The sequence below is a fragment of the Quercus suber genome, unplaced genomic scaffold (assembly GCF_002906115.3).
Source record: "Quercus suber isolate HL8 unplaced genomic scaffold, Cork oak 2.0 scaffold_32, whole genome shotgun sequence".
NCBI classification, from domain to species: domain Eukaryota; kingdom Viridiplantae; phylum Streptophyta; class Magnoliopsida; order Fagales; family Fagaceae; genus Quercus; species Quercus suber.
The window spans coordinates 663,706-686,820 of NW_027069497.1; the positions used below are offsets into that span (position 1 = coordinate 663,706).

General features: G+C 35.8%; 1 protein-coding gene across 1 annotated transcript; it reads left to right on the top strand.

Moving 5' to 3' along the window:
• The first annotated feature begins 1,821 nt into the window (after nt 1-1,821).
• On the top strand, nt 1,822-3,416 carry LOC111984235 (berberine bridge enzyme-like 14). Its single transcript, XM_024015864.2, is given in 5 exon segments — nt 1,822-2,710; nt 2,713-2,814; nt 2,817-2,912; nt 2,915-3,043; nt 3,046-3,416. Coding segments are annotated over 5 exon segments (1,587 nt in total).
• The last annotated feature ends 19,699 nt before the right edge of the window (nt 3,417-23,115 follow it).

Genomic DNA, 23,115 nt, shown 5'->3' on the forward strand with positions numbered 1-23,115 from the left:
TGCAAAATTTGAATTTCGTTTAAAAAAATAAAAAGAGTTACAAACATCATGAGCCACCTTTTGGATTGTAGGGTAAATTTTAAAACTAAAAGAATAATTTCCAAATTCTATATACTTTTTAATCATACAAAACTATTATAAATAAATTTAATTAAAAAATGAAATATTCGCTACATACCTTTTGAATTCTTGAGAAAATTGTATTATTTTTAACAATAAATTCTATTAAGAAAGATAATTAAGATGAATTAACAATTATTGGTTTTCCTTTTATGCATTGTATGTTTCATGAGGACACTTTATGAAGACAATTGGTTTTCATTTTTTTAAGATATACAATTTTATTTATTTGAATTTAAGCTCTTCCAATAATTGTGAAAATTTCAAGTAGTAATTCAAAAGGTAATTCATGTTGTAGTTAATTTTTTGATTGTGTAGTTGTATGATGGATTTGAGATGTAATTTATAAATTGTTTAGGAGATGAAATGTAGTGTAGTATGCGATTTATTGCGTAGTCAATTGGTTTTTCATTGTATTTAAGTTAATAAAAAACCTTACATATACTTTTTTTTTTTTAACCTTAGTCTAAATTGCACCACCAAAAAAAAAAAAAAATGAAAAAGACCACCATAAAAAATAATAATAATCACGTGCAAAGTGTAGGTCCATGATTAGTTAATTACAAAATGAAGTGCTTCTAAAAATAGAATTTTTTTTTTGAGAAGAATAAAAATTGATATTTTAGCTAAATGTTTCCCTATACTTATACATAAGAATAAAAAATAATAATAAAATAATGCTAGAGATAAAAACTATTTTATCAAAAATTTTATAAACTGTTAATGTGATGAGCGATTATTAGTAAATGAAAATGTGATATTAATTGTGAGCCTAGATGAAAACCAATAAAAAGTTAGTCACATTAACATTGTGTAAAAATATTGTAAAATAGTTTGTGTTTGTACCATTACTTATATTTTAAAAAAAAAATCAATTCTATTTTAAAAGTCAAATTAAAGAGTAAGTTTTTAAATTTTATTTTGAGAAACAATTAAGAGTAAGTTGAATGTTAGATGAATGAATGGATTTTAAATATCAAAAGCACCAAGATAGAAATACAAATACATTATGGGGGAAAATTATTGAATACTCTATGAGTACTATAAATGCATACTTTCTCTCCTTCTCCCCCTCACATAAATTGTAGGTCTTATTATGAATTTAATTAGTGAGATCCACAATTATATGAAAATGAGATACTTTGGAAGTATTCTATATCCCATTATGGGAAGGATAACGTTCAATGATGTGGAACGAACGTTGTGATTTTCAATAGTAAAAGTTTAACGCAAAATTTCTGCAATCATTCATTCTTATGCCGGTTAAGTTGTTACTGTATAAATTACAGTTGCGGTATTTTATTTTATTTATTTATTTATTTATTTTGATAATCTTATAGTTGCGGTATTGACTTGGTAGTTGGTCCAGACTCCAGGGCTTTCTACACCTCATAGAGTTGCAGACATGGTTATGCAGTTATAACAAGTTGCCCACATGAGTATAGTTGTAACAGTTTCACATTTTTTTTCATTTAAATTGTGGTTGTGATTTGTTTTATTTTATTTATTTATATATATTTGTGGATGAGACTTGAGAGACGCGTTTGGTAATTACCAATTATAGACTGTACTGTGAAACAAATTAATTCAAAACCATAAAATGGCTTAATTTGTTTCTGTCTATATATGTATATATACAACAGGGAAAAAAAATTATATATCATAGCCACAACTTGAGAGGAAAGCTAAATTTCTTAGAAAATGAAGGATTCAACAATTGCATTACTGTCACTATTTTCAATTTTTTTCTTCCCAGTTTCATGGGCAACTTCAGCTTCAACTTCAGTGCAAGACAACTTCATACAATGCCTTGACAATGCATCAAATGCTCAACCAGTTTGCATTGAGTTTCACACACCAAAAAATTCCTCATTTGCAACTGTTTTACAATCATACAAAAGAAACCGAAGATTTGACACGCCTACAACACCTAAACCGGCTGTTGTTGTGACTGCTGCACACGAATCCGATGTGCAAGCAACTGTTGTTTGTGCTAAAAAGGTTGGGATCGAGCTCCGAATACGAAGCGGAGGTCATGATTACGAAGGCGTTTCTTATGTATCACAAGTCCCTTTTGTGATACTTGACATGTCTAATCTTCGATCTATCGAGATAGACATAGAGAATGGAACTGCATGGTTTCAAGCTGGGGCTATTCTCGGTGAAATATATTATGCAATTGCGAAAAAAAGCAAGAACCACGCTTTTCCTGCTGGTGTTTGTCCTGGTTTAGGTGCTGGTGGCCATATTAGTGGAGGTGGCTATGGAAACTTGTTGCGAAAATATGGGGTCGCAACTGACCATGTTATTGATGCAGAAATTGTTGATGCAAAGGGTCAAATTCTCAATAGAAAGACAATGGGACATGATCTATTCTGGGCTCTTAGAGGAGGAGGTGCTTCTAGTTTTGGTGTCATTCTTTCATGGAAAGTCAAGTTGGTTCGAGTCCCAGACACCGTGACTGTTTTTAAAGTGAATAGGACATTGGAACAAGGTGCAACTGACATTGTGGCACAATGGACGCAAGTTGTGGATAAGCTACCAAACGAAATGTTTATGAGAGTGTGGCTTAAAACCGTGAATGGAAGTCATGCGGTGAGAAGACTATACAGGCACTATTCGTTGGTATGTTTCTTGGTGGAGCCAAAGAACTTGTGGAATTGATGAACACACAGTTACCTAAATTTGGCCTCCAAAAAGTGATGCTATTGAAATGAGTTGGATTGAATCGGTTGTGTTTTGGGCAGACAAGCCACTTGGAACTCCGATTGAGGTTCTACTTGAAAGGGCAACTAAGCCAGGATATTTTTGAAGCGTAAATCTGACTTTGTGAAAGAACCAATTTCGAATGCCGGATTAGAAGCTATATGGAAGACCATGATTGAACTTGAGGATGTGGCAATGTTATGGAATCCTTATGGGGAGTAATGAATAAGATTTCTGAGACTAATACTGCATTCCCACATCGAGCAGGTAACATTTTCAAGATTCAGTATGCAACGAATTGGATGGATGAAGGGATTGAAGCTACAAACCTCTACTTGAATAAAACAAGGAAGCTTTTTGAATTTATGACTCCTTATGTCTCCAAGAACCCAAGGGAGGCTTTTCTTAACTATCGTGATCTTGATATTGGTACCAGTTCCAATGGTGATTACGAGGAAGCAAAGGTTTATGGAATCAAGTATTTCAAGGGTAACTTTGACAAGTTGGTTCGTGTGAAGACAAATGTTGATCCTGACAATTTCTTCAGAAATGAACAAAGTATTCCAACTCTTCCATCTTGCAAGCTGTAGAGGAGAAACTACTGTGTTTATCCCAAGCACCAGTCATCTCATAGAGGTGCCATTCTTTTTCCTATGACAGTGTTACGACCCTACTATAAAATATTGTATCAGAGGAACCCTATTTCTTGAAAAATATACCTTACATTACATATATCCCAAATCTTTGCTTCTTGGCTTTTTCTTTTCTTCCCTTTTTTTTTTTTATTTTTTATTTTTTTTTATTATAATGTTTCTGTTAATTAATTTAAATACAATTAATGCATTCTAAATAGACAAGTGGTTTCGATCTATTCAATAAATTGAAGAGGTAGAATTTGTTTCAGTGGCATGTCATACACGGCCCATTCCATAGCCAGATCAGACAATGATACCCAAACAAAAATTAAGCACTGCCCACAAGGGAAAACTATATGGAGAAAGGAAGAGAATCTATATTACTAATTTACTTAATATTGTGTTCTAACTTCTAAGCAGAATAGATTTTTATTTTCGGATGGAGAACTTGGAATTAATTTCTTGATATTTATCTATATTACTAATAACAGAATTTTTTTGTTTGGACTTCAATTTTTAGCGTACCAAAATATCCACTTACAAATTTTGAAATAACATACAATTTAGTTTAATTTTTTTTCCTGCAAAAAGGCAAAAAAGGTTTAAAAAGTAATTTAGCATTCTTAAACTTAACGAATTTTGCTAACAATAACAAACATTCCATGAAAAACCCACTGCCTCACATATAAAAGCCAAAAAAAAAAAAAAAAATTATTTTCACTACCCATTTGTATTCAAATGTCTAATTTCTATTTATATTTATTATCTATTTGAATTCAAATACTTCAATTACATCTATAAAAATAAAAAATAAAAAAACCTTCAATTACATAACACGGTTACTTCTTCCAAAAAAAAACTACTCATTCTTATCCCACTCCATACAATTATCACATCAATTTGATAGGTTTAACAATTTAAAAAAAAAACAAAAAACAAAATTATCATAAATAAATACATCTCTACCTAAGGTTTAATCTCCCAAAAAAAAAAAAAACCTCTCTCTCTCTTTCTAAGGAGCAGTCCTTCCCTTCCTTGATTTATTTGTTAAAAAAATTGTAAGAAAAATATTTGGAACATACAAATTTTATACAGCTATTTTCAGGATTATTGGAGCAGTAGTCATTGTTGTACGTCTAGTTTTATGGGAGGCAAAACTAAGGAACTAGGGATCAAATGGGATCAAAGTCGGACAATGAAAAATGATCAAGGGATGACACCATTTTCTCACCCTGTTTATATATATATATATATATTTTTTTTTTTTTTTTTTCCATTTTCTTTGGCATTCTTTTTGTAATTTTGTAACTGTGAACTATAAAATTTCATCTAAAAATAATGTAATTATTTACTTTATTCTATAGTAATTAGTTTGTCCATGAAGGACATGGAAATAAAAGAGTCAACTAGGGAGAGATTCCCACGAAAAACCAGGTCATTTTTGTCAATTTATATTGTTTGAGTCTCTATGATTATTTGCTTCAATTTTTATTTGCTTACAATTTTTTTAGCCTTAGATGTCCATCCAAAATCGCTAATTTTTAACCATTAAAAATTATTTGATTGGCGAGCCTCTAAAAATTTATGACATTAGAAGAGATGAATAAATTGAAAATTATTACACTAAACCTAAAAAATAAATAAATAAATAAATAATAAAAAAAAAAGCCTCATCACACAAGCAAAGCGTATGTGACGAGACTAATGTTTAATAACAGCCCTTTTCTTATAACTTTAGACCAAAAAAAAAAATCATTCTACATAATCTAATAGAGATTAAAGTCTTTTTTGATCGAATAAAAATCTTAGACTTACTTACACTAGAAACCAATTGATTTCTTAACCTAACGAGTAAAAGTAATCTTCGGTTGATAAAATGTAGAGCAACCATTTCACGGACTTGAAATAGCCTTTTCAGATGTCACAAGATGAGCTTTGTTCTCTTGTCACCAGACTCACCACATCACAACACAAATTGAGGCTCTAAATTATCACTGCTTTCTATTTACTAAGTATTAGACTAAGAAAGACAACCACATTATGCTTTATCTAAATTTTCCAAGAGATCTAAAGTTCTTGTTTTCTAAAATTTAGTATTTGAAAAATCACTTTCCAAATTTCATTCAGAAAAAAGAAGTTTTATGTTTTTAAAATCTATAATAGTTTATTTAATGTCAAAATTATTTCTTTAGTGACCTCGAGGCTATACCCTATTCTAAACTCAAGCTTTTCATGGAGACAAACATGACTTCTTATTTAAATGTTATAGGGTTTAAAAAAATTCCCTATATTGGTTTTTTCAAAACTCTTGAAAAAAGTTCGAAGAGCCTTAAAAAAATATATATTTTGAAGGTCTAGATGATCCTTGATAACCTTAGAAACAAACACTATCGAAAAGAAATTTTGACGGTCTACATGACTCTCAAAACAAAAATTTCGACTGCCTACATAACCCTTGAAACAAGTGTTTTATCTTTATGAAGGATTGGCAACCTTTGAAAAATTAAAAAATAAATAAAAATACAACAACCTTTTTTTGAGGGTCACCCAACCTTGAAAATAATGTTTTTCTGTTTTACACAAAAAAAAATAATAATAATAAAATATAAAAAAAATACAACCATGCACATAGACTTTAAAGGACCACACATTACAAAGTCTATATTATACTAAAACACAAATATCAAAATAAAATTCAATTAGCTTTCCAACTCACTAAATCCTTCAATTCATTCTTGAAGTCTGTGGAAACACTTTTATATTACCCTGAAGGAACTTAGTATTTTAACTAGAGAAGCCCCTACAACATGGAGAGTAATCACCAACTTGATGCTATGTATAACACATAAAGCATACAGTTGGTTACACTAATGTAAAGCCCGTAAAAAGTCTTACATTCATGAAGGGGCCATTGGAGAAATAGAAGTGGTGGTTTGTGAATAATTGATGTAGTGTTGGCATTGCCTTGAGGACTTTGGTCAAGACATGATGGCGTAAAAGTTATGAAGAAAAAATTTATTTACGAGTGGCTATGTAGAACATGAATTAAAACGAATCAAGACTTAGCTAACTTATTTGAAGCTACTTACTACGAAGAAAACACTAAGAGAGATGCAAAACAGTATAATTATTTTAAATATATATATATATATATATAAACATTAAATTAATAAAAAAATAGAAAAATTAACTAAAATAGTCCAAAACAAATATAGATAGTATTTTTTATAACATAACTTTCATAATACAAATAAAAATTATTAAATTCTAAAAAAAACAATAGCTATTAAGTTTCTAAATTATTTTTAAGTCATAACAAAATACACTTTAGTACCCAATAATTTTTATTTTATGAAATCCAATAAAATAATTAAGAGACAAATAAATTTATTTGCTCATGCCTAAGCCCATTTGACTGCCAATCCTTTTTTTTTTTTTCCCAAGCTCATTTAAATAGTCAATTAGTCAATGTACACCACTATATGTACTAAAGCATAATACCTGGAGAGCATTATATGTACTAAAGCATATTCAAATACTAAAGGAAGTGCTTGACAGTAAGCAAGCACTATATTTGACATTAGCTGTAAAGCATTATACGTGGAGAGCTTTCTTTTATTCAAAATTTAAAATCTTTTATTATTTCCAATGCCAAGCAGCTAATGTCAGTACTGTAGACACGTGGAGAGCTCCATAAACTTTCTATATTTCCAATGCTAGGCAGCTAATGTCAATCAGAGTAGCCATAACAAATACAAAGAAAGAGAAAGTGAGAAACCAGACCACATGCCTAACAAAGTTCAGAAAACAAAAAAGAGAGGGAGACAGACAGAGAAGAAGAAGAAAAAAAGAAAGAAGAAGAAGAAGAAGAAGAAGCAGCAGTTGCTTCATGGCGCCACCCTTGCTTCGGCGTCGTCTTCTTCCTTTTCTCCTTTTTTTTTTTTTTTTTTTTAAGGTTCAGATTCAAAACCGTGAGAAGCAGTCTGATCACGGTTCTCAGAACTGTGAGGTCCGACCACAGTTTTTACGGGTCCCTGTTTTTTTCACATAGAACGGTTTTTGAGGCTAACAGAACCGTAAAATTGAAGGGTTCAAGGTTTTTCCGGTCGGACCGTACGTTCTGGTCCAGGTTTCAAAACCTTGGGAAAAATGGGTATTTGTCCATAATTTACAAACTATGCAACAAAATACCCATGTTTTGAAATTATTTAGCAAAATGCCCTTATTTTTTAAAATCGATTATAACAAAATCGAGTTCTATATAAAACTCGATATTCTTAAAATCAAGTTCTACATATATTTTTAAGTGGAACTCAACATTAGTAATGTCAAGTTCCACTTAAATTTTAAAAAAAAATTTAAGTGGCAAAATATACATAGAACTCGACATTGCTAATGTCGAGTTCCAACTGTAACTCGATTTTGTTAAAATCGAGTTTCAAAAACAGGAACATTTTGCCAAATAATTTTTAAAAAGTGGCATTTTGTTGCATAGTTTGTACATTAGGGGCAAATGTCAATTTTCCCCTAATATGTGAAGGGAAAAGTTTTGCTAGATACTTGTATGTAGGGATATGTGGCAGCAAAAAAAAAGGGATGAGTGTTTAAAGTCCACCTGATCATGTGCATTGCACATGACCTTTGAATACATATCCCTTTCTTTTTGCTATCACATACCCGTGTATGCAGTAATTGCTACGTACAAGTATGCAGCAAAACCTTTCTCAGAGCATCCACAGCAGTATAGCTAAAAATTTATCTATTTGGCACCTACAAAAGTCATTTTATCTATTTTACCTCTTCACACCAAATATCAATGGATCTATATTTTTAGCTATTTGATTAAAATAATACAAATAACTCATTAGAATAATAATAAAAACTTCCACAGCAACCACCTCCACCATCAGCCACAACCACGCCCACAACCACCACTATTGTGGATTTTATTGGTTGATTTTTCTTCTCTCTCTCTCTCTCTCTCTCTCTCTCTCTCTCTCTCTCTCGTTATTTCATTTCAGTCTCTCTCTCTTCCTTCTTTCTTTTGTTCTGCTCTCTCCCCTGCAAACCCAAAACCTATGGTGGAACACCATCACCAAGCCACCATGGCCGGACCACTGTTATAGGTCACTGCAACCCACCACCATCACATGCCATTGCAACCCACCACCATTACAGGCCACGTACCCACCACAACCCACTTGACCAACCCAAACCTCCATCTTCTCTCTGTAAGTAGATTTGTTGTGGTCCCTCAAGTCCGACTCTCTCCTCTGGCTCGTGGGTCTCTCAAGTTTGCTTAGTCCGGTTATGGTTCATAGGTTGTGGCTCTCTCAGTGATGGATTTTGGCCGTGGGTTTTGCTGATGTTTGCTTCTTCTTCTTTTTCCTTGGTAGTGGTGGGTTTGATGAGTGTGGGTGTGGTTGGGTTTATGATTAATGTGGTGGTGGTGGTGGAGGTGGTGATTGATATTGGTGGTGGTGGGTTTGATGAGTGTGGGTATGGTTGGATTTGTGACTGATGTGGTGGTGGTAGTGGTGGGGGTTGCCGTGGTGGAGGTGGTGAGAGAGAGAGGTGAGAGTTGTGAGAGGTCTGAAAGTTGAGAGAAAGAGTTGAGAGTTCTAAGAGTTTTGAGAAGAAGAAAAAAAAAACGAAAAAAGTAATATTTTTATCAAAGGTAAGATAAAGAGCAATGCAATAAAGTCACTATTAATGTAGAATTTTCACAATTAATTGACAAAACCACTAAACAATAGCATAGATGAATAATAAAGAGCAATGCAATAAAGTAAAGGACAATAGGGAAAAAAAATATGCACACTAAAGATGAGGGGCGGCTCTACATTGGGCCTAGGGTGGTCATAAGACCACCCTAACCTAGAAAAAAAAATTTATCATTATATATAAATTTTTAAAAAAATTATGATTTTTTTTATCCTTAAAAAATATTTGTGACCACTCTAAATTTGTTTGGGCTCAACATAATAAAACTTTCGATAAAATTTGGCAACAAAATTGGTTGTGGACTAAGGCTACAAGTCCACTCAATATTATTTCATTGGATGTAAATTTTGACAAATCCACTTTGGATTACATTTTCTTCTTATATCCTCCATAATTGCAAAATTTCAAGAAAAAGAAAAAGATCAATAACTATGTTATCAATTAAATGTTTAAATTTTGAGTTGTTATAGTCTAAAATTATACATAAAAAACAAGTTAATAGATCGAATAATAAATAACATATGATTGGCATGAATTTTGACTTGTTTTTAAAAAATATAAAGAACATGCGATTTAACGGTTAGATTTTCAAAATATGTAACCATGTTGATTTTTTTAGTGAGAGTAAGTTTGTCACCAAATGTTTTCCTTAAACTTTTGGCCTTCTTAACAATAGTTTAGCTTATTACAAACAAAAAGAAAAATGCCAAGAAAAATTTTTATTTAGCTTGTAACATTGGTAATAAGACAATTATTCAAAATAAGAAAATTCATAGAAGGAAATTATAAGACTTTATGTATTTAAGTGTTTTTTTTTTTTTGGAAATACATGAAATTCTCTTTTTGTTAGATTTTGTATAATTTAAGTTTCTTAATGACCATCTTAAAAAGAATTCCTATAGTTGTCAAAGCTTATGATCGTTAAGACAGAGACAAGCCCACAAGAAATGAGGACTCTAAGAGCATTCACATCACTCTCTCTATAATTTTAGCTAAAATAACTCAAAAAACTTCATTTTTACTATTTTAACAAATAAACATATACATCAGTCTCAATATTTATTTCTTTATTATTTAAATATTATTTTTTCTTTCTCTCTAAAAATAAAATCATAAAATTTTCCACTTTCCCACCCCTTCCACTGCAACACAGCAACACTCTTTTACAACAACACTGACCCACCTTCACCTTCACCTTCACCCACCTTCACAAACACCGACCCACCACAAACGCCACCAAGTACAACCACTCTACAAACAATTTTAGCATCAGAAATCACAAACCCCACCACCTTTCACCAAAAACCCAAGCCTGTTGCACCTCTTTCAAGAATCAAAATTAATCAAGGCAAAACCCACCAAATATAATCTCCAATGAAACCCACCTTCAAGCACTAGCCACCAAATACACTCACACCACCTTCAATCACCAAGTTCCACTGAACCAATCACTAGCGAAACCCATCTTCAAGCACTGAACCCACTTGCAACACCCTCAACAACCAAACCCATCTTCAACCACCAAGCACCACCTTCAATCACCAAGCCCCACCGAACCCAGTCACCTGATCAACTAGCACAAACAAGCTTTGTCACCTGCGAAAACAATAAACCTTGTGCATGATAGACAGAGAACAAATAAAAGTAAAAATAAAAAAAGTAAAAAAACTTAGTTTAGCTCTAGTGATGAACAATCATCGTTACTCCTAGCAAGGAATTTTCTTAGGGAGTAAAATTTAGATATAGTACTTAAGTACTATTCTTTAAGTTTCCCTTTTAAGATTTTGTTATGTAAATTTTTTCTCATGTGATGAAAGTGTATTTTTTAATTAAGTAACTATACGACTGATTCTTAAAAAATGAACCTAAGGAACAATATCTAAGGTACCATACCTAAGTTTTATCCTTTCTTAGGCTACATTTTAAAGTTATTCTATTGATATTGATGCGGCCAGATTTGTGTTGTTTACCCAAAATTTTAGCTATATTTAGCATATGGTGAGTTTGCTGTGAGTGCTCTAAGCGCAACAAAAATTAACTCTTAAAACTCTAATCATGTAAAGATTAGAGAAATTATATAGTGCACCTAGAGGTCCACATTAGCAGTGTCCAATCAATGATCCTCCCATCAAATACAAAATTTCCATGTATTTTAATTTGATGACTCAAATCATTGTCTCATCATTAACATAGATTAAAAAGACCACAATTCTCTCTTTAAATCCGATTACCAGACTAACAACCACTTACCTGCAACCACCTCTACAAGCCAAGGAGCCCCGAAGAAGTGGGTGGTTCCATTTCTTGATCTTGCCTTCAGTTTTGAGAACCTCCCAATCAGTGGAACATTCCATTGTCATCCAAGTATTTATCCTTTTTAGATGTCATAGCCATCATGTAAATCCTCACTTGAAAAGGATCTTTAAATTTTGAGTCAATGAGCGGTGGTATTTATACAGATATGTTTAGGTCTCTGCAATTAAAGGTGAAGATATTGATAGAAAAAACATAGAGGATTCTGGACAGAAGAAAAAAGTTAAGTATGAAGAACTAGTGAATATGTCATTTCATCAATTGGAAGGTTCATTAAACTAGAGGCGAGATCAGGAAATGGAACCACCCATTTTGTCATGCTTGTGAGTAATTAGTAGACTAGTACTCGAATTTGTGAAGCATAGCTTGTTCTTTTTAGTCTATGTTAATTGTGTGATGATAATCTTGGTCATAAATTAAAATGAGCAATGGTTATCAAGCATACAGTTGACCCAAGCGTCTCATTCTGTGGAAATTTTGTACCAAATATGTTAATATTTATGTTAATTTATGTAAATGTTATCTTCAGAATAATAATTCTAAATGTAATAAACATATAACATTCTTAGAGTTTTTTTATTATATGTGGAAAGAACTAGCTATAATATAGCATAGGAATAAAATGAATTGAACACAATTAAGTTTAACATTTTTTTAGTAGCTACAAAGTAACATAAACATAAAACGATTTTGACCTCAATACTTATATGCAAAGGAATTGTTACTAATATTCAATTATCTCAATATTGTAATCTGAACGTTTTGTTGGAGGACCTTGTTACAATATTCTATGTTTCTTTATTCATTATTTTTTGTGTGTATATGGCTATAAAATTTTAACTTAACACACCATATTGATGAAAATTTTCATTTTGATTAATAATGTCAGTTACTTTGAAATTAGTGGTTTATGAGGTTGGCAATGTGCGTTATTGGATGGTTTCCTACATTTACTTTCTTGTCGTATTTTCAATCTACATGTTGATTTTGTGTGATATTTGGTGCATTTTTATTGGTAAGAATGCTAGTCAATTAAAAATTTTCCTTTTCCTTTTTTTCCTTTAAATTTTTATTAATGATTCTAAAATGAAGTTTATAATTATTACCATTACATTGTTAAAACTCGTATATAACGACTTTAGCATTCATTTTGTATTTTATTCCTATATAAATTTAACATTTCAAGGAGTTTTTTTTTTTTTTTGGGTCCAAGTGTTAAGACTAAGAAAGTCAATACCGTACCGGAGGTGGTACCGGTTTGGCTAGCAGTACGATATATTTCAAGTACCGGTCAATACTGGTGTACCGTTTCGAGTTTACCGCTATACATATAAAATCCTATGTGTGTGTGTGTGTGTATATATATATATATTGCTGAATTTAAATCCTATGTCTTTAAGTATATTTAGGCTCAATTCATCATTATCTTTATCCTTCTACAATGGCCCAATCCATTACAAATAAATCTAAATTATCTGATCATTATATTAAAAATTAAAAAAAAAAAAAAAAAAAACAAAAAAACAAACAAAAAAACAAAACAAAAAAAAAAAAAAAAAAAAAAAAAAAAAACTTCAAACAAGTGTAAAAGGTCAAACATCCCACCCAACTCTCACGTGAATTCTAAATAGAATTCAATGCCTTACTTTTACCACAACCACACGTTACTTTCAAAAAGAATAAACACATCCCACATGTTTTGAAAATTACTTGAGAAGCCAAATGCTCAGAACCGAGAAGTCCGGTCTCTGGTGTTCATGAGCGGAGAAGACGAGAAGACAAAAAAAAAAAAAAAAAAAAAAACATAACGAGGCCATGATGCAAAGGTAGGCTTCGCCGGAACTTCATCATTGTCTCAATGTCATGGATCTATGGGTTTTTGCAAGCAAAAATTAGTTTCAAAGAGGTAATACCTGTTCTTAAATGATTTCGGCCGGAAATCAATATTTCAGCCAAAATGACCAAAACGCCCCAAAATGGCCGAAATCAATCGAAACAGTCTAGTATAAAAAGCGGTACGAAATGGGAGGGTCACATGTACCGGTTTGGTCGCCGGAATGAGATATTTCGGCCGTATCGGCCAGTACGGAACGAAATCGTCTCTGTTTAAGACTCCTACAAGTTTAAGGTTTACTACCTTACTTTACTTGGGGGCGGTGGGGGAAATCTCAATATATACCAATTAAAAGATTAATTAATTGATAAATGGCAGGTTTAAAATTTAATGCTCATAGCAAAAGCATTCATATCAGTCTAGTCAAAATAGCTTAATATTAAAAGTTTAGCTAAAAACTCACAAAAGGCCCACACATCTGTCTCAATAATCTAACAAAAAAATTTAACATTGCATCAGTCTCAATAATCTAAGAAAAAAAATTTAACTTTGAGTTAATATGATTTGGAGGTGTGTTTTTTGAGTTCTCCATCACAAGTTTGTCTCTCCCTCTTATAACGTTTGTTTGATTTTTGTTTGACATAATACTTAGTTTTTTTCGAAGTGAGAATTTGAATTTATATTTAAATTACAATCTTGCCTGTGTATTTGAACGTGCATGCTAACTATTTGAATAATATCAAGTGTAATTTTGTGAAGAGTTTTGATTTTTGTGATAACCTCCTTTAAGAGAATGAAAATTTCGAATAACATATTTGAAACTTAAGGAGTTTAGTTGTACAAGGAAAAGAAAAATAGAATCATAACATAATTTAGAAAAATGCCGACCACCTCAAAAAGGGATTAATATCCATCAAACACATCCAAAAGAATAAAATGATATATTTGTAGAAATGGATAAATGAAAATAATTTTAGAAATTGTTTAATTTTTAGAGAGAATATATTGTTATCCAAAACATTTAGAGAACAAATTATATATTATATCATAATTACAAAATAATTATCTATTTCCAAGTATTGCATGGGTCTACAAGGACTAGTAATTGTGGGAGGGAGGGATCCAAACACAAAATGAAGCCCATAGGTCCACTCCAAGGATGGACAAAGGCCCATTCATGCTCCAATCAAAGCCTAACATGTAGACAGAGTCTGAGGAAGTCAGACATGAAGACAATACTAGTTCTAGCTAAACATGCAAACAAAGGTCTGAGGATGGGATACGGACGAACCCATTGTCCGAGGAGCCCAAGGAACCATAGCACCTCGGGATACCTCAGCTGTCCACTTACAGCCAAAAGCAGGACACCATGGAAGACATCAGAGACGTGCAAATAGAGAATAGAGGAAATATATGTAAAAGGTAACCATCACCTCCACATTCAATACTCTGCACCAACTGAGCTGGCCGCATTTATGAGGAAAATACACCTGAATAGTGATTCCACGGTTCACAACACTCTCTACCACCTCCAGAAGGGTCCTGATGGGACAAACATCCAAATTATTCTCTTAAGACGTACAAGTGGAGGGCTGAGATGTAATAGAAAAAACTATATAAGGAAATGAACCCCTCTAGAAAAGAGGTGGGCAAGTAGAAACTTGAAAAGGGAGAATTAAGTATCTAACTATAGAAAGATTGGCATTGACTGTTTATGAACAATCCATCCTTAGATGAGTTCGAGGAGGAGTTTATACTAAATTTGGGCTTCATCTATTCAAATTAAGAGCCTTTATCCTTTCAATTTCAAGCTTGGATCTTGCTTAGCATTATAGTTGACTTGGAAAGCCCACTTTCTTATAAATTAATTGTGCTGGGCCGAAAATATTGGGTACCACTACTCCGAAGTGAGCCTGGGCCATTTCTTGAGTCCTTACCATAATAATAATAATAATAATAATAATAATAATAATAACACTCTTAAAGGTTAGAAGCGTTCGGATTTTACATCCTGAAATTTCATAATTTGGATTTTACCTCCTGAAGTTTGGGAGAATTTGGATTTGATACACTCTTAAAGTTTAGAGGTGTTTGGATTTTACACCCTAAAATTTCAAAATTTGAATTTTACTCCCTGAAGTTTGGGAGTATTTGGATTTGACACCCTAACGTTTTAGAATTGAGATTTTACCCCCTAAATTTTACAGTTGTTTGGATTTTACTCTCTAAATTTCGAGACTGGAGAGTTTTGATTTTACACCCTAAAGTTTCAAAATTTGAGGGTGTAAAATCCAAACACTCCCAAACTTTAAGTGGAAAAATCCAAATTCTGAAATTTGAGTTTGTAAAGTCCAAACACCCCTAAACATTAAAGTCTAATTTGATAATTACCCTAATAATAACATAGCTAAACTTATGATCGTTCAAACACACACGAGCCTAAAAGTAATGAGGACTCTAAGAGCATCCACATCGGTGGATGCAAAATTTTGTAAATTTACACATCTAAAACTTACTTTTTCTATTTTACACTCTCATTTTTACAAAGCACTCACATCAGTTCGTCTATTACATACATCAATTTATTCAAATAATCACTTTTATTATTATTTTATTATATACCTCTTCATTAATATCTATATCTCCCTCATCTCAAATCTCTACCCCTCTCTCATCCCAAACCCCCTGCCTCCACACACGCACACACTGTCACAAAGTCAAACCTCCATGGCTAAACCTCCATGGTCATGGCTAAACCATGCCCTCTTACCTCTAATTCATGACCTCACCATGTCCTGTATTGACTGAGTACATGCTAGTGATGTTTGGGCCTTACATGTGCCTCCCTTCCATGTGGGTCCAAAATCTGTCTGTTGCTCATGCGTTCGCCGCGGTTTGGAGGATTGCCTGCATAGTCTGCCATTTGTCCTTGACCTTTTATATGAGCTGTTTTCTGATTTCCCGCTCCCCTTAGAGGTTGGGCTTTGCCTTTTTCCAATTTACTCTTTGATTGCTATCATTTCCTGCCATATCACTTTGTCATTCCTGCCGTGACATTTATTTGACTCAATTCTACTAGACTTCTTTGGACCTGCCGTTTGTTCTTTCACCAGTGGCTCAATATGGCCATTGGTTTTTTTATTATATTACTTGCGGGCTCCTGTGTCCCATTTTTTTTCTCTTGGGCATCCTTGGCCCATTTGCTCTTCTTGGGCTTCCTTAGCCCTTTTCCTAACTTTGTATTCCCATGGGTTTTTACTAACTTCATTGGGCTTCCCTGGCCAAATTACCTTATCCTTATCCTTGGGGTTTCCTGAGCTTGCCATCAACCCCTTACTTTCTTTACTTGCATTACTTCGGGTCTGCTATAGCCCATTCTCATTTTTCTACATCATATACTACCCATGGGTTTGTTATTTCTTTCTTTCCAAGCTTCTTTAAGCCATTTTGCCTCCTCAAGGCCCATTTGTTTATTTTATGGGTCTGTGATCCATTATTCCTGCCGCTCGGACTTAATAGTTTTTCTATCTTTTTACCAACTCCGTTCTGCCCGTGTTGCTGGGCTTCTCCTTTCCTTTCCAAAATAACCATAAACACCCTGCAAATCTCTTCAATCACCTACGTCCCCAACAACTCATCGTACACAACTGTCTTGCAGACCGATTTGGCATTTGATTCATCAAGACTTTCTTTTAAACATTTTATATGCATTTTAGGAGAATCATTTTCACCCTTGAGATCATCAAAAAATTTGTTAGTCACATCAAGTTTAGTATCAAGGTCCATCTTTAAACATTCAAAATTTTCAGAGAAATTTAGCAATTTTATTATATTTCTCAACCAACTTGTTGGATTAGTTGAGTTTAGAAATCAAAGCATCCTTTTCGCAAACAAAATTTCTTAACATCTTTTGGAATTTCTTAGCATTTTTCTTCAAGAGCTTGTCATCAACAATTTTTAAATTACCCATGAAATCATGTAAAATATCATCACAAGCACGAGAATAAACACTCATAGAGTTATTGTCATAAAAATATCACGTCACATTCGAAATCATCATAAACAAGCAAAGAAGCACACAAGACTTTATCCATGGCAACTAAAGGAATCAAGGATCACACTACGGTAATTAAAACAAATACAAGTGAACCCAATTTGATACCAAATTAAAGTTCATGCACCTAATTACTAAGTGCTATTTTAGACCCTCAAATTTTAAGTATGAATTAATTACTTTTAGGCTAAACACAATTAAGGTGAAATTTATGTAATTAGCCAAGTAATCAACTAAACCACCAAACAATTGCATGGATGAACATGATTGAGCAATGCAATAAATCACAAGGGTAGTAGGTAAAGAGGATGCAAAACAAAGATAAGTTGGAGTAAAATAATACACCCTCCAAGTTTAAGCTATCCGAAGTACTTGAGTCCTCCAAGCTCCATCTACCAAAGGACTCATAGAGTCTTTTCTTTACTAGATTTATGGATCCTGCAACACCAACCAGTTGCACCACCAAACCTTACTGCTGAATATGTGGTCAAGCTCCAATGCTTCCCAAATGTCTAGACAATAATCAACATTCAATATGGTGAAGAATGTGAAGGATAGAATGTCCTCTTATGGATAAAAAATTATGAAAGGGATGTTTCTAATCTATATCACCCTAATGAAATGTGGAATTGAAAGTACATACATATATATATATATATAGTAGAAGGGTTAGAAGGGTACATTAGTTTATCCAAAATATTTGCTCTCTCTTGTACCAAGCCACTCACGGATTGGCCCATCTCGCAAGTTACTAACAAGTTCCTCTGTTTTAACTGAACTTTGAACTCTCACGTGCAATACTGCAATCTACATGTCCACTCACGCGTTGTTTGGGAGAGTCATCTTGTAAGTTTCACCGTCTAGCTGCTCTTCATGACCTTCTAAGCCCAATCCAAATATATTAAAAGCCCAAAAAATACATAGAAATTATGTATGAAAATACAAAGAAATTGGCATGAAATATAGCCAACATAAATAAAGAAAAATCACAACTTAACAGAGTTGAAATAATATTTGAGAAATAGGAAAATCTGAATGAAGGAATCATGGAAACTATAAGTTTCTTAAACAAGATGTGTTAGTTGTCCCCAAATGTGTTCTTGATTTTGTTTATGTTGTTGCAAATTTGGCAATCCGAATGCCATTACACCTTTCTCTCTCATATTTTTACATCAATTTTTTTTTCTTAGTTGGTAAAAAAAAAAAAAAAAAAAAGATGTGTACTCAAGCATGAAGGTACGTACATAAGACCGATGTCCTATGTAAACAACTTCCCCGTGTATATGTAGTTTGACCATATCTATATATATCTAAAAGCTGAAACGTAACATTTATTATTGCTATGCTCGTATTGAGCCACATCAATCCACCCATTATCAACATTCTCTCTCATATTTTTACGTCACTTTTTTTCTTATTAATTTCCCAACTTATTATTATATTTTCTCCAACTTTTCCTTGCCCTTCTACCTTTTCATCTCCCTACTATTATCTACTTTAATATTACTTTTTCTATATCCTTTTATCTTCCTTTAGTTTTGGTTTTTCTTCTTCCCCTCATCTTACTATAAATTTACAATTCTATCTCTCATTCTATACATAATGTTCCCAAAAACAAAGTGTTATTTCTCTCTTTCAATTTTTTTTTTCATATTTTTGGATTTTTATATTTTTCTTGCATTTCTACTTTAAATTGATAAATTTTGTGTTATTAGGAACTCTACTTTGGGTTAATGTGATTAAGTTGTGTCTTTTTAAGTTGTTATCTTTTTTCTTCTCTTTTTTTTTGTATATGTTTTTGTGGGGCCCGTGGGCCTGGTAGCCTCGGCCCATCTTGCATTCGGCCCATGGCCCATGCCAAGAAGGAATGATTGTCCAAGAATGGCGTATGAAGACCTAAGCTTTGTTGGATCCATGCCGAGGACATCCCTGTCCTCGGCGTGTCGAGGCTAATTCCAAGCGGGGGAGCGGGCCAAGAACAGGTTGTCACCTCCACATTGAATGCACTCACCTAACCCCCTAGCCGCATTAATGGGGATATAAGTCCTAGACAGGGTAACATTGGTCCTTGTGAACCACTCGAGTACTGATAAGGCCTCTGATGGGACGAACGGTCAGAGAGAAGGCAAGTGAATGGTCGACAGATGGAGGAAAGAGATAGGAGGAAGAGGATTATATAAGAAGGGCAAGCAAAGCAGTTTGGTGGGGAGGAACCTCCTCGGACAAGGGCCGAGGAGCTACCCTTAGCACTAAGTTGGCTTCATCTTCCTTCAAGGAGAAAAGGTTCTGGGGGTAAGGCTGTGAGTCGATTAGGGCCTAATTCTTCATCCCATTCTCTAGAAATGTATTGTTGGGGCCTATCTAAATCCGGTCCCTACAATTGGCGCCGTCTGTGGGAAGAAGCACTAGCAAGCGCAACGGCCGATTGCTCCTAAGTATCTAGTTTACAGAAGGTTGACAACGATGCGTCGCAAAAAAAAAAAAAAAAAGAAGGAAAACATTGCAGAAAAGCAGGAGATTCAACAAAAAATAGAGGAAACATAATAGTATTTTATTAAATGAAAAGAAAATACAAAGTACAAACAGAGGCTCAAGCAGACGTGTTTTAAAGCCAATTCTACAAATAGAGGCCCAGGTGGACCTATTCTAAAACTAGCTAGAAGGAATGGGGCTGAGGCAGGCATGTTTTAATGCTACCAACAACTCCTTGGCCGATGCGGTGGAGCTGGAACAAAGAGAGAAGCCGATGCAAGGGCACCGGGAGGCCCTTCCCCATGACGTTCCCTTGATTCTCTCCAGGCCTCATGAAGGTTAGCCGTCGGAGACAGCAACACTCGGGCACCAGACATGATGTGATCTTGCGCGCCTCCTCCGGCAGGGGTGCGCCCCGGGGAAGAGCGTTAGGTACTTCAGGGACTTCCCTCCTGGCCACCATGCACGGCATTATCAGGGTGACGCCAAGGCTCTGCCTCGCCGGAAGTCTGGCGGGGACAACGGCCACAATGGCTCTCAGCCGGGAAGGTAGGGCCTTTGCCCTGTGTGTCCTCACACCCACCCAGGACCGCCCCATGTCTCCCAACTCTGGTCACAATCCTGGCAGGGTTGTTGAAGGGGCTCGGGGAGCTGAAGGGACGTGTTTCTAGTTGTGATTGGAGAGTTCATGGAGTGTGGAGAGGCGTTTCCCTCCAAAAAGCCTTATATAGAGGATGGAGACTGGTGGGAATTGATCCACACAGAGTTCAAAAAGGGAATTATCAGCGGTATTAATCCTAACCACATCCCAAGGGGACCGTAGGCCGCTGGATTTGTATCAATTTACAAGGACATCAATGAGAGCGCGTCTCGCGCATCGAAACGCCAAGCGCGGAGCGCGAACAGTCAAGGGACGCCTCGTAATTGAGGCGGATGGGAGCTTGAGATGAAGGCGAGGTGACGACCACATATAAGATCGGAGTTCGAACCGCCCCTACCCCGAGCACCGTAGAGTTAATGGCCCGACTCGAGAAGGAACCATTTCCAATGAAGCGTGTCCGAGGACGTCACCATACCAAAAGTAAGATTCTAGGAGCCGAGGACAAACTCCTTCATTCCACATGGAAGTGTTAGACAGAACCAAGACATTGCATGGTCCTCGGACTCAAGCCTGTGGGAAAACTAACCACTGAACTATGCCTGGGTACTAGACAGAAATAAGGTATTGCATGGTCCAAAGACTCAAACCTATGGGGAAACTAGATACTTATAGAAGAATGGAAGTGTTAGATAGAACCAATGCATTGCATGGTCCTCGGACTCAAGCCTATGGGAAAACTAACCACTCAACTATACCTGGGTACTAAACAGAACCGAGGTATTGCATGGCCCAAGGACGCAAACCTACGGGAAACTAGATACATGCAGAAGAACCGGGGGGTTAAACTAACTATTTGCGGAAGAACCAAAGCATTAACCAGAGCCGAATTGTGACCCAGTCCTCGGATTCATGCCTGAAGGATAGCTGATGGTCTCATGAGACTAAGTCCAAAACAGAACCAGGGTATTAGGCAAGATATTAAAGTACGGCAAGTAAAAGGAAGCATCAATAACTAGAAGCAAAGTATTGAATATTCATTTCAAATAGAAAATGCATAGTTTCATTACAATGCCCCCGAGGCAAGAAGCAAAATGAAATGAAAAAGAAAGCAAATAAAAGTGTCCTATGCCGTATGCTATTTCCAACTCAGTAGGCCAATGTCTTGGGGGGCTTGTCAAAAGGCTTCAACTAACACCTAGGGACCATGGCTCGGAGGGGCTGCTTCAGAGGACCCTTCCACGGTAGGGGAAATCGGAGGGACCGTGGGATTGGTTGGGGAGTCAGCAGGAAGCCTCGCCATATCTTGGGACACTTCTTGGTCCTCGGTTCCGGCCCCCTCCAACGCTCTATGGGGCTCAGCCTCCTCAAAAGGTCTGTCAGCTAAAGAGGTGTCCCCAGCGGTTCTGTCGTGACTTTCACTTGCCGCTGGTAATACAGACCCCTCCTCGGAGGCGACAGGGACAACCTTGTGAATTGCGAAGGGGTAATGTACTCTCTCTGCCCTCCTGAGGTCGGACGAGACATCAACCCCCGCTTGGTTAAGGGCTTTATGCCAGGTCTCATAACAGAAGCGCCTGCACACTACAGGAACTTGAGCTTTAAAGGTGGCTTCAATCTTAGCCACCCCCTCGGCAAAAGCCTCCTCTTCCGCCTGTTCTACGGAGCGCTCAGCATCTATTCTCGCAAAAACCGCCTCATCTTTGGCCCTCACGGCCTCGTCCCTGGCATGCTCGGCAATGCCCCTCACGCTGACTACCTCGGCCAACTTTCTCTTCAGGTTGGCGTTGTCCTCTTTGGCAGCTCGTAGGTGGCCCTCGACATCCTACAAGCGCCTTGTCTGATCCCCGGCATGCTTCGTAGCCGTGGCTAGGTCAGAGGCTACCTTATCTCTAGCCTTTGTCATCTCCTCTAGATTTTCGATCGCCTTTTTTAGATCTGCCTCAGATCTCTTAAGGGTACTTGTAGCCTTCAAGAACTTGTCACGCTCTTATGCTAAAGCGTTACTCTGGCCGTCAACCTCCTCATCCAGCCTGAAAATGGCCTGGACAGCCTGCCAACAAAAGCAAGTGCGCCGTAAAGAGAAGGGAAGGTGCTGAGCAATAAAATTCGAATAAGAGTAAACTAGTACCAGGGGACCCACCATGCCTAGATATCTCTTAAGGCTAAGGGCAACCTTTGGCCCGCTCATGCTCCCGAGCTCGGCCATGTCGGCGGGAAGGAGAAGAGACTTCTCCAGGGCGTCGGCTACGAGAGCCCCCTCGCCTCCTCGAGATTCCCGGATCGTTGCGTCATCCATCAAGGGTTGACCATGGAGCATGGCAGCGGGCAGCCAGGCGTGGGCCTCGGACTGCTGGGCGATCTATTTTCCTTTACGTTGACCACCGAGCCTCAATTGTTTGGAAGGTCGGGGGATTCCACATTCCTCTGGTGGAGAATAGGATTTGCCCCCATCCACAGGGTCCTTGCCCTTAGAAGATCTCTTCCTTTTTAGGTCTGGAGACTCGAACTGAGGAGCTGAGATTGGAGGGATTGAGGACGACCTGGTGTGCACAGGCAAAGGCTGGGGCGGAAGTGATGGGGGCTTAGGCTGTGACTCTCTTAGCACGCCCTTCTCGGAGTTGCCCTCAAGCAGGTCAAGAAGGCTGGTTTGGGGCTG